Source organism: Harpia harpyja, chromosome 13 (assembly GCF_026419915.1).
Source record: "Harpia harpyja isolate bHarHar1 chromosome 13, bHarHar1 primary haplotype, whole genome shotgun sequence".
Lineage (NCBI taxonomy): Eukaryota > Metazoa > Chordata > Aves > Accipitriformes > Accipitridae > Harpia > Harpia harpyja.
The window spans coordinates 9,474,616-9,494,288 of record NC_068952.1 but is presented as its reverse complement, the minus strand read 5'-3'; the positions used below and the strand labels follow the sequence as shown (position 1 = coordinate 9,494,288).

The window sequence follows — 19,673 nt, the reverse complement described above, 5'->3', positions numbered from 1 at the left end:
GAAATATCAAGTAGACTATATGTAGTATCTCAATACAGATTGCAAAATGCAATTTCAGAGAGCCATTATACTCGTGGAGCCATTGTACTCGTGGAGCCATTTATACTTGCTCTAAGTACGACTAACAGAAGCAATGCCAATTCTTAGAGCCCAGACAGCACATCACTTTAAAGTTCTTCTTGCCTGTAATTCTTCAGAGGAAAAATGTGTAAATTATTTAAGATGATGTATTTTTCCACTTTGGGGAAACAAAAACCAAAAAACAAACCAATGTCATGTAGGTTAAAATAATCTAATTTTTTTTTTTTTTAAATTTTCTACTGAATTTGCTCTTCAGCTTTTTTTTTTTTTTTTTAAGAAAAGGCTTAAAAAGGGGTGTAAATTTTGGGCAGATGCAGCCCTGATCAGGATTTGCTACTGATCGACAAATCCATGCCCGCCAACTTCAGAGAGTCATTGTTATGCCATAGTGGTGTATTCTAGGTAATCCTGATTCTCAGTGGTGCACATGGAGATGTTTTTCTTCTAGAAAATGTTTACATTTTCAGGGACATTGTAGTTTTCTATGAAATGTGCTTCACAGATGTACCATGAGAGCGCAGTATCTCTCCCACTAGCTGGGGACCTCTGCAGACGCACGGCATGGCTAGAATGCACAGTCTCCATGTTAGGCAGGATACAACAGCTGAACATAGATGGCATAGGAATGGGTGGAAAGATAAAGTAACAATACAATGAGCAGTTCAGTGAAAAGTGAAAAAAAGGTAGTCACAGGCAATCACTTTTCTATTTTACTGTCATTGACAGAGAGAAGGCAAAAATTCATTGATCAGAACATAGGCAAAGCCAATGGCCATGGTAGGACTAATGGGTGAGGAGCCGTAATGACTGTGAGTTAGTTTGTATATCTACAACGTGGAATCTAATTTGTGAGGAAGATCTTGACTGTGGCATTTTATATGTAAGAGAGCTTGTGTAACAAGTTGTCGTGGTTTAACCCCAGCCAGCAACTAAGCACCACGCAGCCGCTCACTCACTCCCCCCCCACCCAGTGGGATGGGGGAGAAAATCGGGAAAAGAAGCAAAACCCGTGGGTTGAGATAAGAACGGTTTAATAGAACAGAAAAGAAGAAACTAATAATGATAATGATAACACTAATAAAATGACAACAGTAATAATGAAAGGATTGGAATGTACAAATGATGCGCAGTGCAATTGCTCACCACCCGCCGACTGACACCCAGCCAGTCCCCCGAGCGGCGATTCCCCGCCCCCACTTCCCCATTCCTATACTGGATGGGACGTCACATGGTATGGAATACCCCGTTGGCCAGTTTGGGTCAGGTGCCCTGGCTGTGTCCTGTGCCAACTTCTTGTGCCCCTCCAGCTTTCTCACTGGCTGGGCATGAGAAGCTGAAAAATCCTTGACTTTAGTCTAAACACTACTGAGCAACAACTGAAAACATCAGTGTTATCAACATTCTTCGCATACTGAACTCAAAACATAGCACTGTACCAGCTACTAGGAAGACAGTTAATTCTATCCCAGCTGAAACCAGGACACAAGTGTACAGTGTAAATGCATTCAAGAATTGTGGAACAGTGCAATAAAGCCTAAGACAACATAAGGAACTTGTGTCTACGTAGTGCTTACAGGTCACCAAGTGTTCGCAGGCAAAAATATACTGGGCTGATAAGAAAATTGCAATAGAACAATGTATGAAATGTTGCAAAAATAATAAGAGCATTAGGAGAATCTGTAACTTTGTGAGATGTTTATGTGAGTCAGTACCAGACTTTCAGAACCAAAGTTTTAAGATGCAGCTGGATTTTACAGATCATACAGATGGACCTGCAATTTCACGTTCACTCCAGTGATTCTTCTTGCCTACTATTTGAAGCATGGATCCCTGCCATTTTAGTTTGGCATCCTGAAGAGCTGAATGAACAACCAGTGGTTGTTTGGCATACATCTGTTTCTACCACTTATCTCTATTCATGTCCTCTTTCCCATTACACATTTAGACTGATAGTGCAATGGAATAGTTTACAGGGTTTGCACTAAGAGGCGAACATGTAACAGAGGGCCAATATAAATTGTCATTAGGGCCAGATCACTTACAGAGTTGAAGAATATACCCCATAAAATTTTGAATAGCCCAAAAATATTTTGAATAATCTACCATCTCTGAATATTTTTGTCCATTAAACAATAAGTTTTATATGGGCCTTATTTAACTGTTTTGACACAAGAAATTGGAACTTTGCAGTAGAAGTTAATGAAAAATACATTAGAGCTAATTGGGGAGTGTTCAATCCTCTCAGCCTCAAGAGCTTAATACTTTATGAGAAGGCTGATGCTCTACTTAGTTTTCTCATGGGTCCTCAGTAGTGTTCCAAAGGAGAAATGAAAGATTTTAAACATGTACTCTTTTCCTTACCTTTCCCCACATCACGAAATGGATTTCTTTTCCTACTATAAGTATTCAATACTTCATAGCAATTAAAATTATAGTAAAAGCAAAGGACCATATATTTTAACCAGCAAATTTACTTTAAAAGTCTTAAGAATACTCTGAGTATTCTGTTGTAGAAAAGATAAATATCCTTAAAGCAACTCAATATCTTTAATTTTCGCCAGGTGTATTTTAAGCACATATCATCTGTTTTATAGGAGATTTAGTGGCTTTGTGCAATATGGTATAGGAATTCTCATGTTTAACAGTTCATAATTAATTCAGTAAACTCACATATGTCTATTTGAGAATTGTTTATATACAGCTGATAAAATCCCTACATTTCTAGGAATGATTTGGGAACAGTCTGTCACATAATTTTGACTTGCCAGATATTCACAGATTGTTAATGACATGGATTACTTGTTCAGAGTTTGAAATGTATGTTTTATATTAGTAATTGTTATATTAGATCATACTAGTGATGCAATTAATGAGGTATCCTGAAAAAATGAAATATCAAATTTGGTAAAGAATGAATCTTTCAGTTTAATTCACAGTTCAGAAATTTATATTCTATGGTTTTGGGTTTTTTGCAATTTTTATACTATCAAAACTAAATACATTTGAATAGTTAAAGAAATTTAATGTGACCATTTTGCTGGAAAGAAACAATTACTTGTTTTTGGTATTCCATACGTTTTCTTGTATTTCCCCTTAACTAATCACTCAGTTTTACTTTTAAAAATGCTGCAGTTGCCACTGTCTTAGTCCACATTGTGAGACAGCTAGCACAGAGTTTAAAGGGGCAGGAGTTATGTTCCCTTGCATAAGCATTTATTTTACTCTTTAAGTATGTGTTTGGAAATAATAGGTAATACATTTTTGTTCCTATTGTGTTTAGGAATTTAAACCAGTATTTAAACTAAACTTTAAATTTCAAAACAGCTATAATAGTTTGCCTTTAAAACTACATGCAAATTTGTACACTTTTAATAATTTTTTAAGGGAAAACTGGCATGTTTCTTTGACTACTGCTGTGGAAGGTGGAAAATTTAATGTGACTGAAAGAAAACTGGGGTTTGAGATACAGGAAGCATTTCCTTCCATAAAATGAAAGTTACCCCCACTTGAAGAGCTGAAACTCAGATTACCTATTACATTATCCTATTTAAACCCTTTTGTAACTGTAATGCAATGCCCAGAGATGCATTTAAACTATAGATCTATCCCATGTCAGTAGCTGTCAGAAACTTTGTGTAGAACTGTTCATTATATAGGTTTTTTTAATTGGTTTGATTTACAGAATAAATGCAAGAATAAGTTTGAAGTTAGTTGAAGTTAAAGATAACCCCATCTTCTGCTCAGATTGCAGGCATATACAATTCACCATTCAGAAAATCCCCAGATCCAATGGAACTGCTGCTACGGAAGTCAAAGCCATTGAGCCACAGACAGCAACAAATGAAGAGTCCCTTCGCCTATGAGCTCTATGACTGGCCGACTTGTAAAAGGCCTCCGACTTTCTCCACAGCACAGCCTCTGCCACCTATTGGCAGACAGAAACCTCAGGTAACATTTTTCAGTGGCTCTGAGGCAGCTTCTGTTCATATCTTTTTATCATAGATTATCATAGAATATCTTGAGTTGGTTCATCAAGTCCAAAAATCCCTTTTGTGGATTTGAGTTTTATATATAGGTTTAGTGCTTGCATTCAGGATATAAAGTTTTTGAAACAGATTTGTCTTAAAGAAAAAGAAACCTAGGTAGTATGTAAAAACAGGGAAATATGTTTCTTTAGACTTTACTTTTGTTCTTCGGGGAAAAAAAAGTCATTTCCGACATTTCAAAGGGAAGACCTGATATAATTGAATATCAATATTATGATTCATTAAAGGTAGAATTCTTAATTTCCAATTTTAACTCAATAAAATAATAGGAGAAATGAAAGGTAATAGGACAAATTAACCAGTTTTGACAACTTCTTCCTCTTTTTGCAACCGTTTTCCATATGAAGGCCAAGAGACATCCTCTCAGTATAGAATAGTTCCTGCTCTTTTGTGTCCACTAGCTGTGTGTCAGCTTTCATTACAAAAATTTCTACATTTTGTTCTGCATTACAGCCAAGTTGCCCAGCTCCCATTCTTAACAGTCATGGTCTCAATTTTAATTTCAGTTGATGTCAACATATGTTGCAGATAGCTTTTTTTTCTCTTCTATAAGGTAACGGAGATTTCTGATATAATGCATCAGAGTGAACATCCCACAAGATGGCAAAACAGCTTTTGCCACCTTATTATCAAAACCTACTGGGAATATGCCCAATATACACAGCAGATAGACTTTTGAGGCCTTTATGTTCCTCACTTGATGACAGTACAATGACATGTAGCTTTTGCTAGTAAATGACTGACACAGGTACTTTTGGGATAGAACTTCTATCTTTCCCTCTATTCTGAAGAATTTTTCAGTTTGCCTAATCTATGGAACCTTCATACCTCACACATACACTTTCAGTGCCAGTTTGACTTTGAATGACCACAATGTCTTCAGAACCTTTTACAATTTTTTTTTTTGTACTCTGTCCTGTATTTAAATTTTCTCTTCCATATTTTGCTTAGAAAGACAATGCTTCTAAATGAGTCCTTCTCAGTAACTTTCACTAAAGCTATCATTTATTTACAGAAATTAAACAATAATGAGCAATGAGCAATGTATAATATATCTTTATTGGTATTTTACTCCTCGGAATCAATATGGTTATTTTTACTATATTATTACAGCCCTCAGTAGAGGTGATCTGAACACAGTCTTAAGTTTGAACTACTGCTGGGTTCAAACTATGTGTACACACGCCATCTGCCACAATTTATCTGTGGTTTATTGATTGCATCCACGTTGTTCTTCAGTGGGGACAGCTGTGGGTATACTGGCTAACCCACACAGAAAAGGCTTTTCTCATCTTTATGTCATGATTGACTTGTGTGTAGCAGGACAAGTCTGTACTGGTGGTGGGACATGAAGGCAAAGGCACTTGGGTTAGAGTACAAGGAGGAGATGCAGGCCTGCCAGAATACATCTGGAGAAGTAGAGGTGAGCCACACAGAGATCCACACTGCTTATAACAGTAGGGATCAACCTCAGGGCAATTCTCCACCTTTGTCCTTCCCTCCTTATGTTCTCCCTACCTTGACTGCTTGAGCTTCCTCATGGAATGAACTTACTGACTCACATTAGAATTGAGACAAAGCGTGAGCCAACAAACAGTTTGGGTGATCAGGTAGTTTGGAGTTGAGATAAATATGACATTATAGCTTTACATTCTGGGACCAAAGGAGCTATGATGGTCCTTCAGTGGGATGTGCCTGAATGCTCCGTCTCTCAGGATAGAGGGGAAGATTTTGCCTACTGGACATTGTTTAGGAGTCATGCTTTTAAATGAAGAGGGAACTCAGAGGTTATCCATTGTTAAGTTGCTCTTGTAAAACCGCTTTACTGTATACAAAGTATCTTACAAGCTTCTGTTTGGATTTCTAATATTTTACAGACCTTTCTAAGTTCGGACGCACGCACAGCAGTCATGCACAGATAGCCTTTTAGAACAAACCAGAAGAGTTCTGTTTATTTTCTGCACCTCAAAGAGGGAATTTACTATATAATACTTTAATCCTTTCAGCACCCTGGGATGTACACTGTGGGGTAAATTTTCAAAGCACAGCGCGTGGATTTAGCTGCGCGACTCTTATTGATGTTAATGGGAGTCACACGGCTAAATCCCTGCACAACACTTTGACAATTTAGGGTTGTATGTCTAAGAAAAGGACACTGGTTTGAGCTGATGAAACAGCTGGAAATGAAAACCTATCAGAACACATCATCCTGAAAGTTGTCTGGTGTGACAATAAGGAATTTAATTACTAGATATACTTGTGTCCTAGTTCTCTGTGGTAACACTTTTTGGCACCAAGCATCTTTTTCTAATATCTATCAGGCCCACTGTGAGTCACTTGTTACTTCACTGTTCTTTCAGGTATCTAAAATTTGTGTTGCCCATAGATATTTTACATGAGAATGTCAGTTATATATGTTTAAAAGAACAAAAATTAGCTATCCATCTATCAGCTTTCTCTTAGGGAAATGGGTATTTAGCATTTTATAGGTAAGCTCTGTGTGTGTAAGATAGTGTATTTAAAAGAAAAGTTTTAATGATGCTTATACATGAGTTAGATCTATCATTTTTATTACTGAGTTAACTAGAATTACAGTTTGATGGAAACACAGATAATGCTAAAATTAGTCATCTGTTCATTAGAAGGCATTAATAACAGAAGGCATATTGCCATTTTTAGGGGAATTTTTGCATGCTGTTAGCTCTCCTGGAATGGGGGCAATGGAGAACATATGATTTCATGTAGATCATAATTTTTGTCATGAATTTCTGATTTTATGGTAAAGTAGTAAGAATGCCGATCTGCTAAACTTTATTTGGCAGACCAACCAGTAGCCAGAAGATTTATGCTACTCAGTACAAATTCCAAACATAGAACATAGAGTTGTGTGAGCAGCTTTCAGGGTGAAAACTGTTGGTTGACTCCCTCCCTTCCTTTCCTAGCCTGACCTCCCCAGGAAGATTTCAGTTTTGAAGCACGATGCCTGAAATGCTTGCAGGCATTTGAAAACATATGTAAGCACCATTCTACCACATATTCCACAAATCTTAAAGTTAATCTTGTAAAATGGAAATAGGTAAATGCATTTTTGAGAGGTCTTGTCATCTTAGATATATTCCTTAGGTGCCTATTGCTAGTTAAGTTTCTTCAAATACATGATCCAGAGGAATGGGAAAATCTGCAAGGAATGTTTACAGTTATCTTAATATTCTAACATATATACCCCACTTTCATTAGTGATGACACAGTCTTGTCTGAGAGACCTTTGCTTAGTTACACTCTTTCCCCCCTCCTTCCATTAGTAGTTGGACTCTATTAATTTCATTTGAACTATGGATTGAGAAAGAGTTAGAAGGTCTTAGAAATTAAAGATGGAAAAAAACCCTTGCTTGGATATCTGATTTGGCCCTTACCCTGACGGAATATGAGTCAATATTTTACAATGAAGAAGAAATACAATATTCTGAAAGACTGTTTTCTAAAAGCAAACATATTTATCTTGATATTATTTGACAATAGTACATTTCTTTCTTCTTTGCTCCATATATCCACTTCATGCAAACATCTTGCAATACAGATTATTCATTTTTTATTATAAATTTTAAACCTTTTTTTTAACTTGATCATCAGATTATATATTACTGGAACATTGCTTACTAGTTTTAATGACCTATTCTAGTATTGATTATTCTCTCACAGGCCATAACACTTTTCATTCTGTGTTTAAAGACTTATTGTGGTTATATTAAATGAACATTTTTTTTACACAGACTTAGAAAGTAGAAGCAAGAAAATATCTGTAATAAGTGTAAATATTATGCTCGCTTGCTTAGTAGGACCTTTAAAAAGATCTTGAAATCATGGTGCTGTGCCTTTAAAAAGTAAAGTTCCAATAAAAATCCATTAACTACTTTCAAATATAGCAATCCTCCTGTCCAGCTGTGAAAAGTACTAGATGATACTTATTTGCCATTTGTGTTATTTACGGTCCATGACTTTTATGGTAACTGGTTCCTATTATTGGTTTCTATTAATGTAAAACATAAGTGAACATAAATGAGGCGTGAATCATTTCTTTTTATTAGCCCCACAGTCTTCACTCAGTGCTTGCAGTAACTCCAGCTGTGACTTGTTAGTGATAACCTATTTAAAGAAGGATATCTTTAAGAATAAAGCTGTGATTACGATTCTTTGTCTGTTCATAGTTTCAGTAGATTTCAGTAGTTCATTGCAGGATCAACAATGATGAAAATAAAATAAAAATTAATTAACAACACTTCTAAACCAAGAGCTGCCACTAAACTGTCCTGAGTGTAATATGGCACTAATTATACTCCAGGTAAGTTCTTACTGGTTAGTACTAAAAGCAAGACATAGGATATGTCACTTTGACAGTGCAGGAAAGGACTTCCTGCTGCTATTTGTCTGTGTTGTTCAATGGTGGATGCTGATATGATCAGTTATTAAACAATATACTCTGGAAAAAAGATATATATGTGTATATAGAGACTTGTAAAAGAATTATGAGCTTTCTTTTTTTTAATTAAGAATAATGACATTAATGTGGAATTAGACTTTTCAAAAACAGACTATACACCTATATTATTGAAGTCATTAGTTTGAATTGTATTAGAAGAATTGTATCTTAAGTCATGTATTAAGTTCCCGTCCAGGTAGCTTTGTAGTTAAATTGAAAAGAGCATGTTCTTCAAGGTAAAACATTATTTATCCTATGAAAAGCAAAAGGCTTAAGCTTTCTGCTTAAGCAGAATCTAGATGCAGTTAATACTTGTGTATCAGATTTAATTTCAACAATAGTTTTTTCTAAGGAAAAACTAAGTTTTCCAAATCAGTTCTAACAATGTATGGTTTTAAAATAATAAATATTTATTAGTAGTTAAACAAATCTGGAGTGCACATTTCTCATTCTCTCTTTGGAGCTTTAGAGCATGTTATCAATCTTTGTGTTATCTGTAACTCTCTATCAAAATGAACTGCTTTAATTATTTTGGAAGAAAAGTCTTGCTACACTTCCCAGACATTCTGTGTCCTCTTTCATCAGTGATGTGTCATGAATAAAAGAAGGAAAGAAAAGAACTGTAACCCCACAATAAAACACTTACATTATCCTATACCTTTCAGGGGCCTTTCCGCGATACTGCTGAAGTATTGCGGCAGCGCCACAAGCCTTTGGAACCAACCTTGCGAGTGGCAGCATCAATCAATTCACCACTAGAGAAGGCCAGAGAGGAAATGAAAAGGGAGGAATGGAGAAACCGTATACATGACAATGAGTAAGTTCTTTGTTTTTTCTTATATTGTTATAAGAATGTTTTCTTTATTCCGTTGCTTTCAGAAACCTTTCATGCCTGACAAAATGAAATGTCAAACCTGACAGCTTACTAGCAAACATTCTATGTACCTACTTCTAAATTCTGTGTCCTTAGATTATAAACTGTTCAGGGCAGAGACCCTATCTTGTAATTGTGTGGCATGTGCCATCCATATCTATGAATCTATAGAAGAACTTGTAATAATAATAATAACAACGTGTGATGCAACAGATGGGCTTAATGGGAAGAAAACAAATGCAAATTCTGCTTTGCCACATGCACCTTGCCAAGGAAAAAATACTGTTTCAGTCTTCATATTCAGGGAGTTTACAGACTATGGGAGGAAAGACAGTGTTGCATGCCAATGAGACTTGCTTTCTCTTCCATTAGACTACCAAAGCTCACTTGGAAGGGAAGGGAGCATATGTTGCACGTTAGAACATGATGCAAAAACTGTAATCATCTTTGAAGCAGTTTGGTTTCCTAAGCCATAGCATCTGTAATAGTGTCAGATAGGCCAGTTCTTTTCCATACAATCCCAAATACAGACATAATCCAACCCAAAAGATTTAAGGTTTCTGTCCCAAAAGATTTAAGGCTATTACCAGAATATTTCCAGTACTTTTCTTATCATGATGGAAGTCTTTTGTCCAGTCATAATAAAAGCCTGTTAAGTAACCTGCTCTGGCTTTGTAGTTAACTAGAAAAAATTGATGTTTTGTCAATTTTTCCCTTGAATTCACTGCTTTTGGCAATCCTTTGATGCTTTAATACCAGAATTCAGGACAGAAAGCAATCACCTTTCCTCATGAGCAGCCTGTGATCCACTGATTCACTGGGACACAATGCTTTGCTGTCTTTGATCTGTTTCAAGCTTTTCTATCAGCTCCATGTTGCCATGTGTCAGCTTCAGGACTGGCACTTAAGAATGCCAGAATCAATTGCATTTGCATAGTTTGGCTTTTATGTTTTTATTGCTGGATTGTTTTCCTCACATTTTCCCTGATTTAGTATTAACAGTGACTTTAAATGGAAATTCTACTCAAAAACAGTTTTGAAAGAAAAAAATTTTCTTAGGTCCGCTACTTTTCCACTTTCAGGCAATGTTAATTTTTGTATGTGGTGCCAAAAATGAGATACAGTGCTTTTTATTGCTTGCATACCAAAAACATAACTGAGTTAAGTTACAAGTAAAAATGTACTTCAGTTTTCTATTCCTCTCTCTATTCTTTCATTTATTGGTGTCAGAGAAAAGCAGGTTAACTTTCACATCTCAGCTTAAATCTGGGCCTTTTTTTTTTTTTTAATTTTATTTCTAGCTTCTGCCAGTGAAATTTAAAGAAAAAAACCCACTAGGTAATAATTAATGTTCTACCTCTCATTTAAAGTGTTCTTTTCACTGAATAAATTTTGACTGATGCACTCCAACTGAGGATGGATGATGTTGTTCATTTATAAGCATGACTATATTGCCCAGTCTTTATTTGATGAGGTTTACCCCAGACATCACTGTGTCAACAGTTTCAGAAGGTCAGATCTTGTAATAAATATTTCACTGACTCTCTTCAGTGAGTGAATTGTGAAGCTTTGGTCTTGTACAGTTTAAATTTGAAGTCTCCAACTTTGACAGATATTAATCGATCAGGGGTCTTTATTTACCTTATGGGTAAAGAAGCATTTAGTGCCATCCTTAATGCACAGAAGCAATGTCCTAACAGCAATGATTCTCAGTTTCATGCACGCTAAATGCATAGCGTATTATACATTTTCAGGCTGTGATCATTCCGTTTGTGCTTCATATTCAACCAACCATGCAAGGGTCATATCTGTAACCTTGAAAAGGTGATGACAGAGTTGCAGGTCATCATCAGGACTAATGCTCACTAGTAATGCTGCAGCTGCTGTGTGGGATGCCGGTCTCCAGGGAGGAGTCAGCAAAGGGTTACTCCGATTCTGCAGTGGGTTTTTCTCAGCAGTGTCTATTATGAATTGACAAATTTCTGTCTCTTTCTATGTAATTGTGTACTTTGGGACTGTATTTCTTCCTGGTAGTGCTTCCTATGCTGATTATTCTTCTACTTTAGAAAATAAGGAGAGAATGAACAGTGGAAGTGGGTGGCATTTTTTGAGAAAGCTTGTGTTTGCATAAAATGACAAACTGAATCCTTGATCTGTATATTTCCAGAGTGAATATTGTGTGATATCTCTTAAGACAGAAAAATTGTTGGTGTATACCTGCAATTTCCAACAACATTCAGAATTCCCACTCACTTTTGATTGTCAGGGTTCTTTAAAGTTGTAACACATTTTCTCTAAGTGTTTCAAGCTCTGAGAAAGTTTTTGCTTCTGATAAAATGCAGAAATAATTGAAAAAGCTGTGGGAGAGTTTGAGGCAGGCAGAAGTAGTACAAATGAAAGCAAGAGAGAATGTTGTGCTTACTTAAAGCAACTGCTAGAATCTCCTATTTTGTAATGAAAGAGCAACTGGCTAAACTAGTCTAATAAGAATGATTATTTTTTTTTCATGTAATTGAAGCTGTTACTGCCTTATTGTGCTATTATTCATACAAATGAAGTGATTTCCCCGTCCACTTGGATAGGAGCGACAATTGGACTCCTTCGGGATGGCCACTTAGTAAACTAGTGTCTAGTTTGAGACACTAACTGCTGGATCCAACAGATTTAGATCACTAAGCATGAAAAGTCCTTTACTCAGTTGCATGCAGCTGCATGCTGGCCTAATTTTCCAGAGAACAAAAATGTAAATTATTTTCATTAACTTTGCTGAAATCTGCCTCACATAATATGCCTAATGCTTCAAAGTATACTATTAAACATCTTTATAAAGTCAACATACATCAGAATGAGTTGCAATGTGGTGATAGAATAGGGATAAACCAGCAATAGTGTAAGGCTGAGGTTTACTGATTTATTGTAGTCTTCTGGTGTGACATCAGGCAAGTGATCTCAGCTTCTGGCTGTGTCCATGCTCAGGGCTGTACTGGAGATAGCCAAGCTAGTCCTGAACACACTGGTTCACTTGTGTGCAGCAGAGTGCAATGCTTGCACACTCTGCCTCTCACATGCTGTGTGAACATTGCAGCACCAAGCTCCTCATGGGCTTATCCTCAGCAAGACAATGCTTTCCTTTAGAACCAGCTTAGGTGCTTCTGTGCTACACAGTGCTGTGCATGAAAGGTACACTTGCAGAGAAGTTAATGATCTAAATAAGCTCTATACTTGGAAAGCATCAGTGTTATTAGCTGCCTGGTATTAATGGTAATGAAATTTAAAAAGCAAGTCACTTTGATAAGATTTAAGATTTTAAAAAATCTTTTAACTTCTACATTAATAAGACCTGTTACTGTATTTCTGACTTAGCTGCAGTGAAAATGGCTACTACATTTTATGTCATACAAGTATAACACATCTGAAAACTTTTTTCAAATTATACTTAGTTTTTCATATGCTTTGCAACTTCAGCAATTTGCATATTTTCCGGACTGTTATTGTATTATGATAAACAGGGATTATCATATATTTTCAGATAATGTTTTCTTAACAATTCAACTTCTATTTGTAACTCTTCCATTTATTTTAATTACTAGCACAGTGTGCAACATTTATTAATCAGCAGAGTCTTTTTAAGTTAAAATACTAAATTAGCTAACCCCATTAACACAGAATACTCCAAACAAGCAGTAATAGGAGAGGTAGTTACTGTGCAAATCGTATTATACATGCGGGTGCTCTAGGGCACAGTTAAGCATGATTACCCTCTTTTGATCCAGTATTCCTCTGCTTCTTCCAGCTAATTTCCACTGGAAATTTACAAAGTAGCGCCTTCATTTTTCCATCTTAATTTTTCTAATGAAGTTCTGGTACTTTATAACACTGGGGATGCAGATAATAAGTCTGTATATAATTAAGAAGTTCCGGAATTTGCTGCAGAAGAGATCTCTTTTACTTCCTACAAGAACTAGACTATGCTGTTCTTTGCACTTTACATTATTGCAGATAGGGGTTAAACAAAAATGGCCACAGGTTTCTTAGATTCACTGACGTTAGGATAAAAGGGATTGATAGTTTATTGAAAATGTATGTATTTAGTATATTACTGTAGACAATATTTGTAATAATGCACCCAAAATAAGTTTCTTATGGGAAAAATACTGCACTAAAGGTAATCTGACTAGATATGTTAAGTAAAATATTCTGTCTTTATTTTTGTAAATAACATTTTGATTTTAATATGCACTCATTATGAACTAAATAATGGCTGCCCTGCTGCAGTTGTTTTGCTATGGAAAACCATTGTGCTTCTTCCTTTGTTCTGCGAGTGAAAAGATAGGCACTGTTGGATTCGATGAAGAAATTACTTCAGGTATAACACAAATTTGAAAGCTTAAAATTAATTTAATTTTTTATTTGAAGAAAAAAAAAAAAAAGATTCACAGCTTCCTGATAGAGAAGCATAGTTTGTTTGGAGCTAATTGTTCATGGTCTTCTTTGAAGTGAGATAAAATTGTTTTATTTGAATTAGATCAAGACAACAAGGAATTGAATTGCTATTGCATAGAACCACTTTAGATAAAAATTCAACAACACTATCACACATCTAGAGTTAAGTTTCTGGTAATATTTTTACTACTAAATTACAAAAATGTACAGTACATACAAATATTATGAAAGTTTGAAAAACCGTGTAAGCAGAGTATTCCTTCTAGTTCTCAGGTTTTAATACTTCTTATTGTGCCCTGGTAGTGCAGCACGTATGGCAATCTGGCAGTAGATCTACTGCCAGTTCTTTCTCAGAAGCCTGGGCAAAGTTTGAAGCATTTCTGGTATCAGGATTACATGCTTGCACTGCTGGACTGCTGGGATTTTGCCTCTTGGGCAGGTCCAGAGAACATGCTGAAGGACCACTCTGTTTGCTCCATTTAAATTCAAGAAAAAGTTAATGCCTCTGAACTGTGTCCTGTTGGTAGGTACCATATAACATTGGGACGCTGCCAACCAGCAGTAAATGATGGACCTGACAAACCCTCCTTCCTGTTTGTGCTGCCGCTCTCTCCTCTCACGTTGTTATAGCCACTAGACCCCAGTACCTACTGCTGCTTCTATTGTCTCGGTCAATCCAATCGGAAAGCCTTCAGCATCTAAAAGGCCTCTTCCATCTCTTGTTGTAATAGTGAGAGATATTACAGTAAGAGAGACAGAATAGAGGGAAGAAATGGTAGGTGAGGAATGCAGAAAGAAAGATCATGAGGGGCTAAAAATGTGGGGAAAAGAAGAAAGAAAGAAAGATGAAATTAATAGTAGCAGGGAGGTGCAGGATAGGATGAGTGAAGGGAGAGAGGAAGCAATTTTTATTTTTGTTAACAACAATTATCTGGGGTATCTTTCGAAATTTAAATACACGCCACTAGCAGCTGTCAAGTCCAGGATTGGCTACTAAGTCAAGGCTTCTAGGTCTTTTTATGCTAATTAGGTTCAACATAGTGTGGTCCTGGCAACAGTGCAGCTGGCCTTCATTACCAGTGGCACTACCACCTTTGCTCTTACTCCTCCTTGAGGTTGTGTCTGTGTAATACTGCTATTTGTAGCACCTGACATAGTTTCCTATTTTTGGTTCCAACTCTTTCCCCCTGTCTTGAATGTATTCTTTGGCCTATTTCTCATTTAAGCATTTGTGGTGGGTGAAATGAAATAATTTTTCATTTTTAAGTTTATTTCTTTAGGGAAAGTTCACCTCCCATTAAATCATCAACTTTTGGAAAGGCTCAGCTTATACTGACTATGTTTTATGGCACGATATAACATCAATATGGAATTAAATTCTTCTTTGATCCTGCTACTTCTGTCTCTGTCATATTTACTGAAAACCTTTAAGAATTTCTGAATTTACACTTAAATCACAAGGAAAAGCTGAAACCCAGATGTATGAATCCTGAGCGTGAGTTTTCTGTGGAAAAAAAACCCCCAAACTATTGAGGTCTAAACTTGTGCAGTTGATAATGGCATCATACCATTGTCTGGATTTAATTTTCTTCTCTTTCCATCACTCTCTTCTGTCACATTCAGAGCACATACTGTCATTAATTTGGGGAAAAGCTGTGTCAGATGTATATATAGAGCTACAGAACACAATACCATTACTGAAGTGTTTTGCACTGCTATTGCTTTTTACTATTATTATTGATTGTGGGGGTATAATGACTTTTGTATGACTCCCATTAATTTGGTTACCCTACTTAACACAAAAAATTGTTTTAATGTTCTTTTTAATTACTTATTCACATAGAGTAATGAAAATTCTTACTTGCTTTAAACAGACATTGAATTTTCAAGCATATGATTCTTTCTTGTAGTTAGATTGTTACAGCTATAAGGATCTGCCCACCTGGCGCTGACAGCAGAACTATAGACAGAAGAACAAACCCAAGTTTCTACTTTAGACTACTTTATATCATTATACCCTATTATATTTTTAATGTTCTTTCATATCAATTTTAATATTTTTTTATTGTTCAATGTTCTTCCTCAAAAATTCATAGTTGATTTAATTTTCTTTACTCAGCCATAGACATACATTCCAGGCTGTATGGCACATATTCCAGTTAATGATCTTAGAGGAGATATGCAACAGAATGCAGAAGAACACATTTGTGCTAAAGTACATGTAGAACATACTGTTAGTTGTGTCTTAAAGTGTTACAATAAACGTATCTTTTTGTTTGGAATCGTGGTAGAACGTAGATTACCTTGAGTATTCATTTCCCAAAAAGACAAAAATTAACTGATCCACAGTAAAATCAAAACCTCTGTGTAGGAAATTTTATAGGGAAAACTATAGTAATTTACTTTATCTTCTACTTTCCTCAAGAATTTTTTTTTGCCATTCTGTGTATAAATTTTACAGACCTAGTATTCATATTGAATTATGAATGCTATGGCTCAACTAAATTCTATGCCTATATGGGCAAATCCCTAAACTGCTAGCCTTGTCTTCTCAGCTACCCAGTCCCCTGAGAAAGCCAATTTTCTTTCATGTCTGAACAAAAGAAAAATGTACTATTAAAATGCAATTCAGAAGTGATAAAAACTGCAAGTGGAGCAGCCGGCTCACAGCACCTTCAATGTATTCTCTGGGACACTGGGGCCACATTAATTTTTGTGTGTGTGTGATGTCCATCCCATGTGCAAATTAGCATTACAAGTACCATAATCTGTCTTATGTGAGAGTGTCCTTTCCCATGAGTATACACATGCTACTATAGCTTTGTATAATTTAAAAGTCTGCTAACTCAGTGTTTTTCTTTCACTAACTTTACATGACATTTGTTTGTGGTACTTGATAGAATAAATTGATATAGCTAGCAAGATTCTAAAATAGTTTCTTTTTATGAATTGGAAAGAAAGAAATGTAATTTAAAAAAACAAACATTCAAATAGTGGCTGATGGATCAGTTAGTCCAAATAAATAATTTTCTGAGTCTCTATCAGCTGAGAGACAAAGAAAGGTATTTTAATCCCCACCTTTATCAAAAACTTTGATTGTCTAACTCTTATAGGGACTCTGGATTCTGAAAAGCTTTCAACTAGGAAAAGGTTTTAATTAACTACACCTGTTGTCATGGCAGTTAAAGTGATGTTTTAAACTTCTGAAGCACATATTTCTAGTTTTACTGTATAATATTTTTTCCTGCACTTGTAGAATAAAGAATGCATGTTGCTTTTTCAGAACACCAGCAATGATAAGCTTAATTCCCAAGATTTCACTTTATATTAAAATGTACCTGTTTGCTCTCATAACTCTTTTGCAAACTGAAATAGATGGAACTAAGACATCTTTGTAGGGTCTCTTGCAGATCCTTTATATGTAAGATGTCTTTCACCTTCCTCCATACAGTTTGCTGTGGAACCTACATAGAAAACCTGTAGCTCTCCATGAGAGTTAGGGACATCCATCTGAAAACATCTTCCATGCCCAGAGTGGGTAGCTGGAGCTTCACTGTTCAGTGGCACTATGTAAGCAGGGAGTCCACCCTCAGTATGACCAAAGGTGAAAGAATCAGCCTCCAAAAGATGGCTGAGTGGGTCATAATTATAACTTGAGAGTAAAGGACACAATTTGTGAATTCAGAAGAAATTATTTCTTTCCTTTGTGGTCTGCCAACACATGAAAAAGTCACCAGTACTATTTATATGATTTTATATTCTGCTAAATGAGAGTATGGTTTATTTAGCTTTGGTTAACAGATATAAAAGGATGCATACCTAGTTTAAGGTACAGGGAGGATTCCTTCTGGTGCAAATTTGCCTTGGTTTATGCTTATACTGCTGACATCCTTGAAATGTTTCCATCCTGATGGAACGATCAGCTTGAAGTTATGTGTTGGGGGCCTACATGACTTTTAAAGTGGATGCAAGCTCTCCAGAAATGAGGTCTGTACTTCTGCATGGTGCATGCCTGCCACTGACAGCTGGCACAGACTGCACTGCCTGCTAAGACCTGAGGTGTCAACATGCACATCCCAGCAAACTGAACCCTGCTCATTCTCTCCTCACATCACATCACTGCAAGTTATATCTTTGTACAGAAAGTCTTCATTTTATCCTGTTGAAACTCTTTATCTTTTTGCTCCAAATTTAATTTAAAGGCAGCTATAGGAGAAATTGCAGTAATCCTCTCACAATACTGAGGGGGAACATTAAGAACATAGTGGAAAATAGCAGATATGTGTGTCCATGTCACCTCCTGTAGCATTGGCATCTGTGTTTTACATCAATCTTGTGGTGTCTAGAGTAGAGCATAACTGATTTTTTAATATTCTCGAGTTTCAGATTTCTGCCATTTTCTTCATATCATAAAAATGAGAAGTATGACCCATCAATTCATAGGTCAGGCAAATATGGCCAAGAAACTTATGGAGTTAAACACTTCCGAGAAGTACAGCCTAAGAAGTGGGTAGCAGACAAGGTAAGTCACTGCAAAAATTAAAGAATAGTTTACTTTTTGAGATTGTTATTATATTAGAACTAAGTGAATTTGGGCCTGATCCAGAGATCATGGAATCCAATGAGAATCTTTCTAGCATGTTACAAAATCACATAGAGCTGATGTGATGAGATGTCAGGCTTCCCTGACTCTCTGGTAAGTTCAATTTGAGGAAATTCAACACCTCTCCCACCTACAAGGTAAGGATTTAAAAGCCTGATCAAGTACAGCTTTGTTTATATAAGCTTTGCAAAGTTTTGTTCTTTCTGTATTGCCTTTTCTGATTTAAGAGAGATTGCATATTTACTCTTGCACATTGATAAACCTTCAGAAAATTATGGCAAAACCTGATTAAAAACAACAAAATATATTACTGTTTACATTCTTTGGAAAAGAAAAAATTAAAAATTAAAAATTAGCGAAGAGCTGTTTTTATTTTAAGATAGTCTCATTAAACTGCCTGCTTTGTCAGGAGCATCTCATATATTTCTGATTTTGTGGTGCTACAAGAGGTAATTTTCCTCAGAACATGTTCTAACATGAGTTTGTGTAATGTTTGCATTACTTCTATTTGTATTGGGTATCATAATCACATTAAAATTTCCCAGTACAAGAAAGATAATGGACTTGGTAGAGAGTGCAGCACAGAGCCACAAAGATAGTTGAGGGACTGGAGCATCTTTTGTATGAGGAGAGGCTGAGAGAGCTGGAACTTTTCAGTCTGGAGAAGAGAAGGCTCAGGGGAGATCTTATGAATGTGTTTAAACACCTGATAGGAGGGAATGAAGAAGAGGAAGCTGGACTCCTCTCAGTCTCAGTAAGTGTCCAGTGACAGGACAAGAGGCAATAGACACAAACTGAAATGCATGAAATTCCATCTGAACGCAAGAAAACAATTTTTTTTACTGTGAGGGTGACAGAGCACTGGCACAGGTTGCCCAGAGAGGTTGTGGAGTCTCTGTCCTTGGAGGTATTCAAAACACAACTGGACACGGTCCTGGGCAAGCTGCTCTAGCTGAGTAGTGGGCTTGGACTAGATGGTCTCAAGAGGTCTCTTCCAACCTAAACAATTCTGGGATTTTGTAAGATATGATTACTTATTTCCCTGAAAGAAACTTAACCTTTGTAAATACATAACAAGTTCCAAGGAATATTAATTTGAGAAGTAATATTTTTTAAAAGAATTCTTTCTCAAATCTTTAAGCATTAAAA

The 19,673-nt window shown here is 36.1% G+C and overlaps 1 protein-coding gene across 2 annotated transcripts in view; it reads left to right on the top strand.

Annotated features, from left to right (window-relative positions):
* SPATA17 (spermatogenesis associated 17) overlaps window positions 1–19,673 on the top strand; it is a 94,391-nt gene that overhangs the window by 55,347 nt on the left and 19,371 nt on the right. For both annotated transcript variants that reach the window (XM_052806189.1, XM_052806188.1), the window contains 3 exons: window positions 3,826–4,029; window positions 9,270–9,421; window positions 18,308–18,443. In XM_052806189.1, the coding sequence (XP_052662149.1) occupies window positions 3,826–4,029; window positions 9,270–9,421; window positions 18,308–18,443 (492 nt within the window). The remainder of the gene's footprint in view (window positions 1–3,825; window positions 4,030–9,269; window positions 9,422–18,307; window positions 18,444–19,673) is intronic.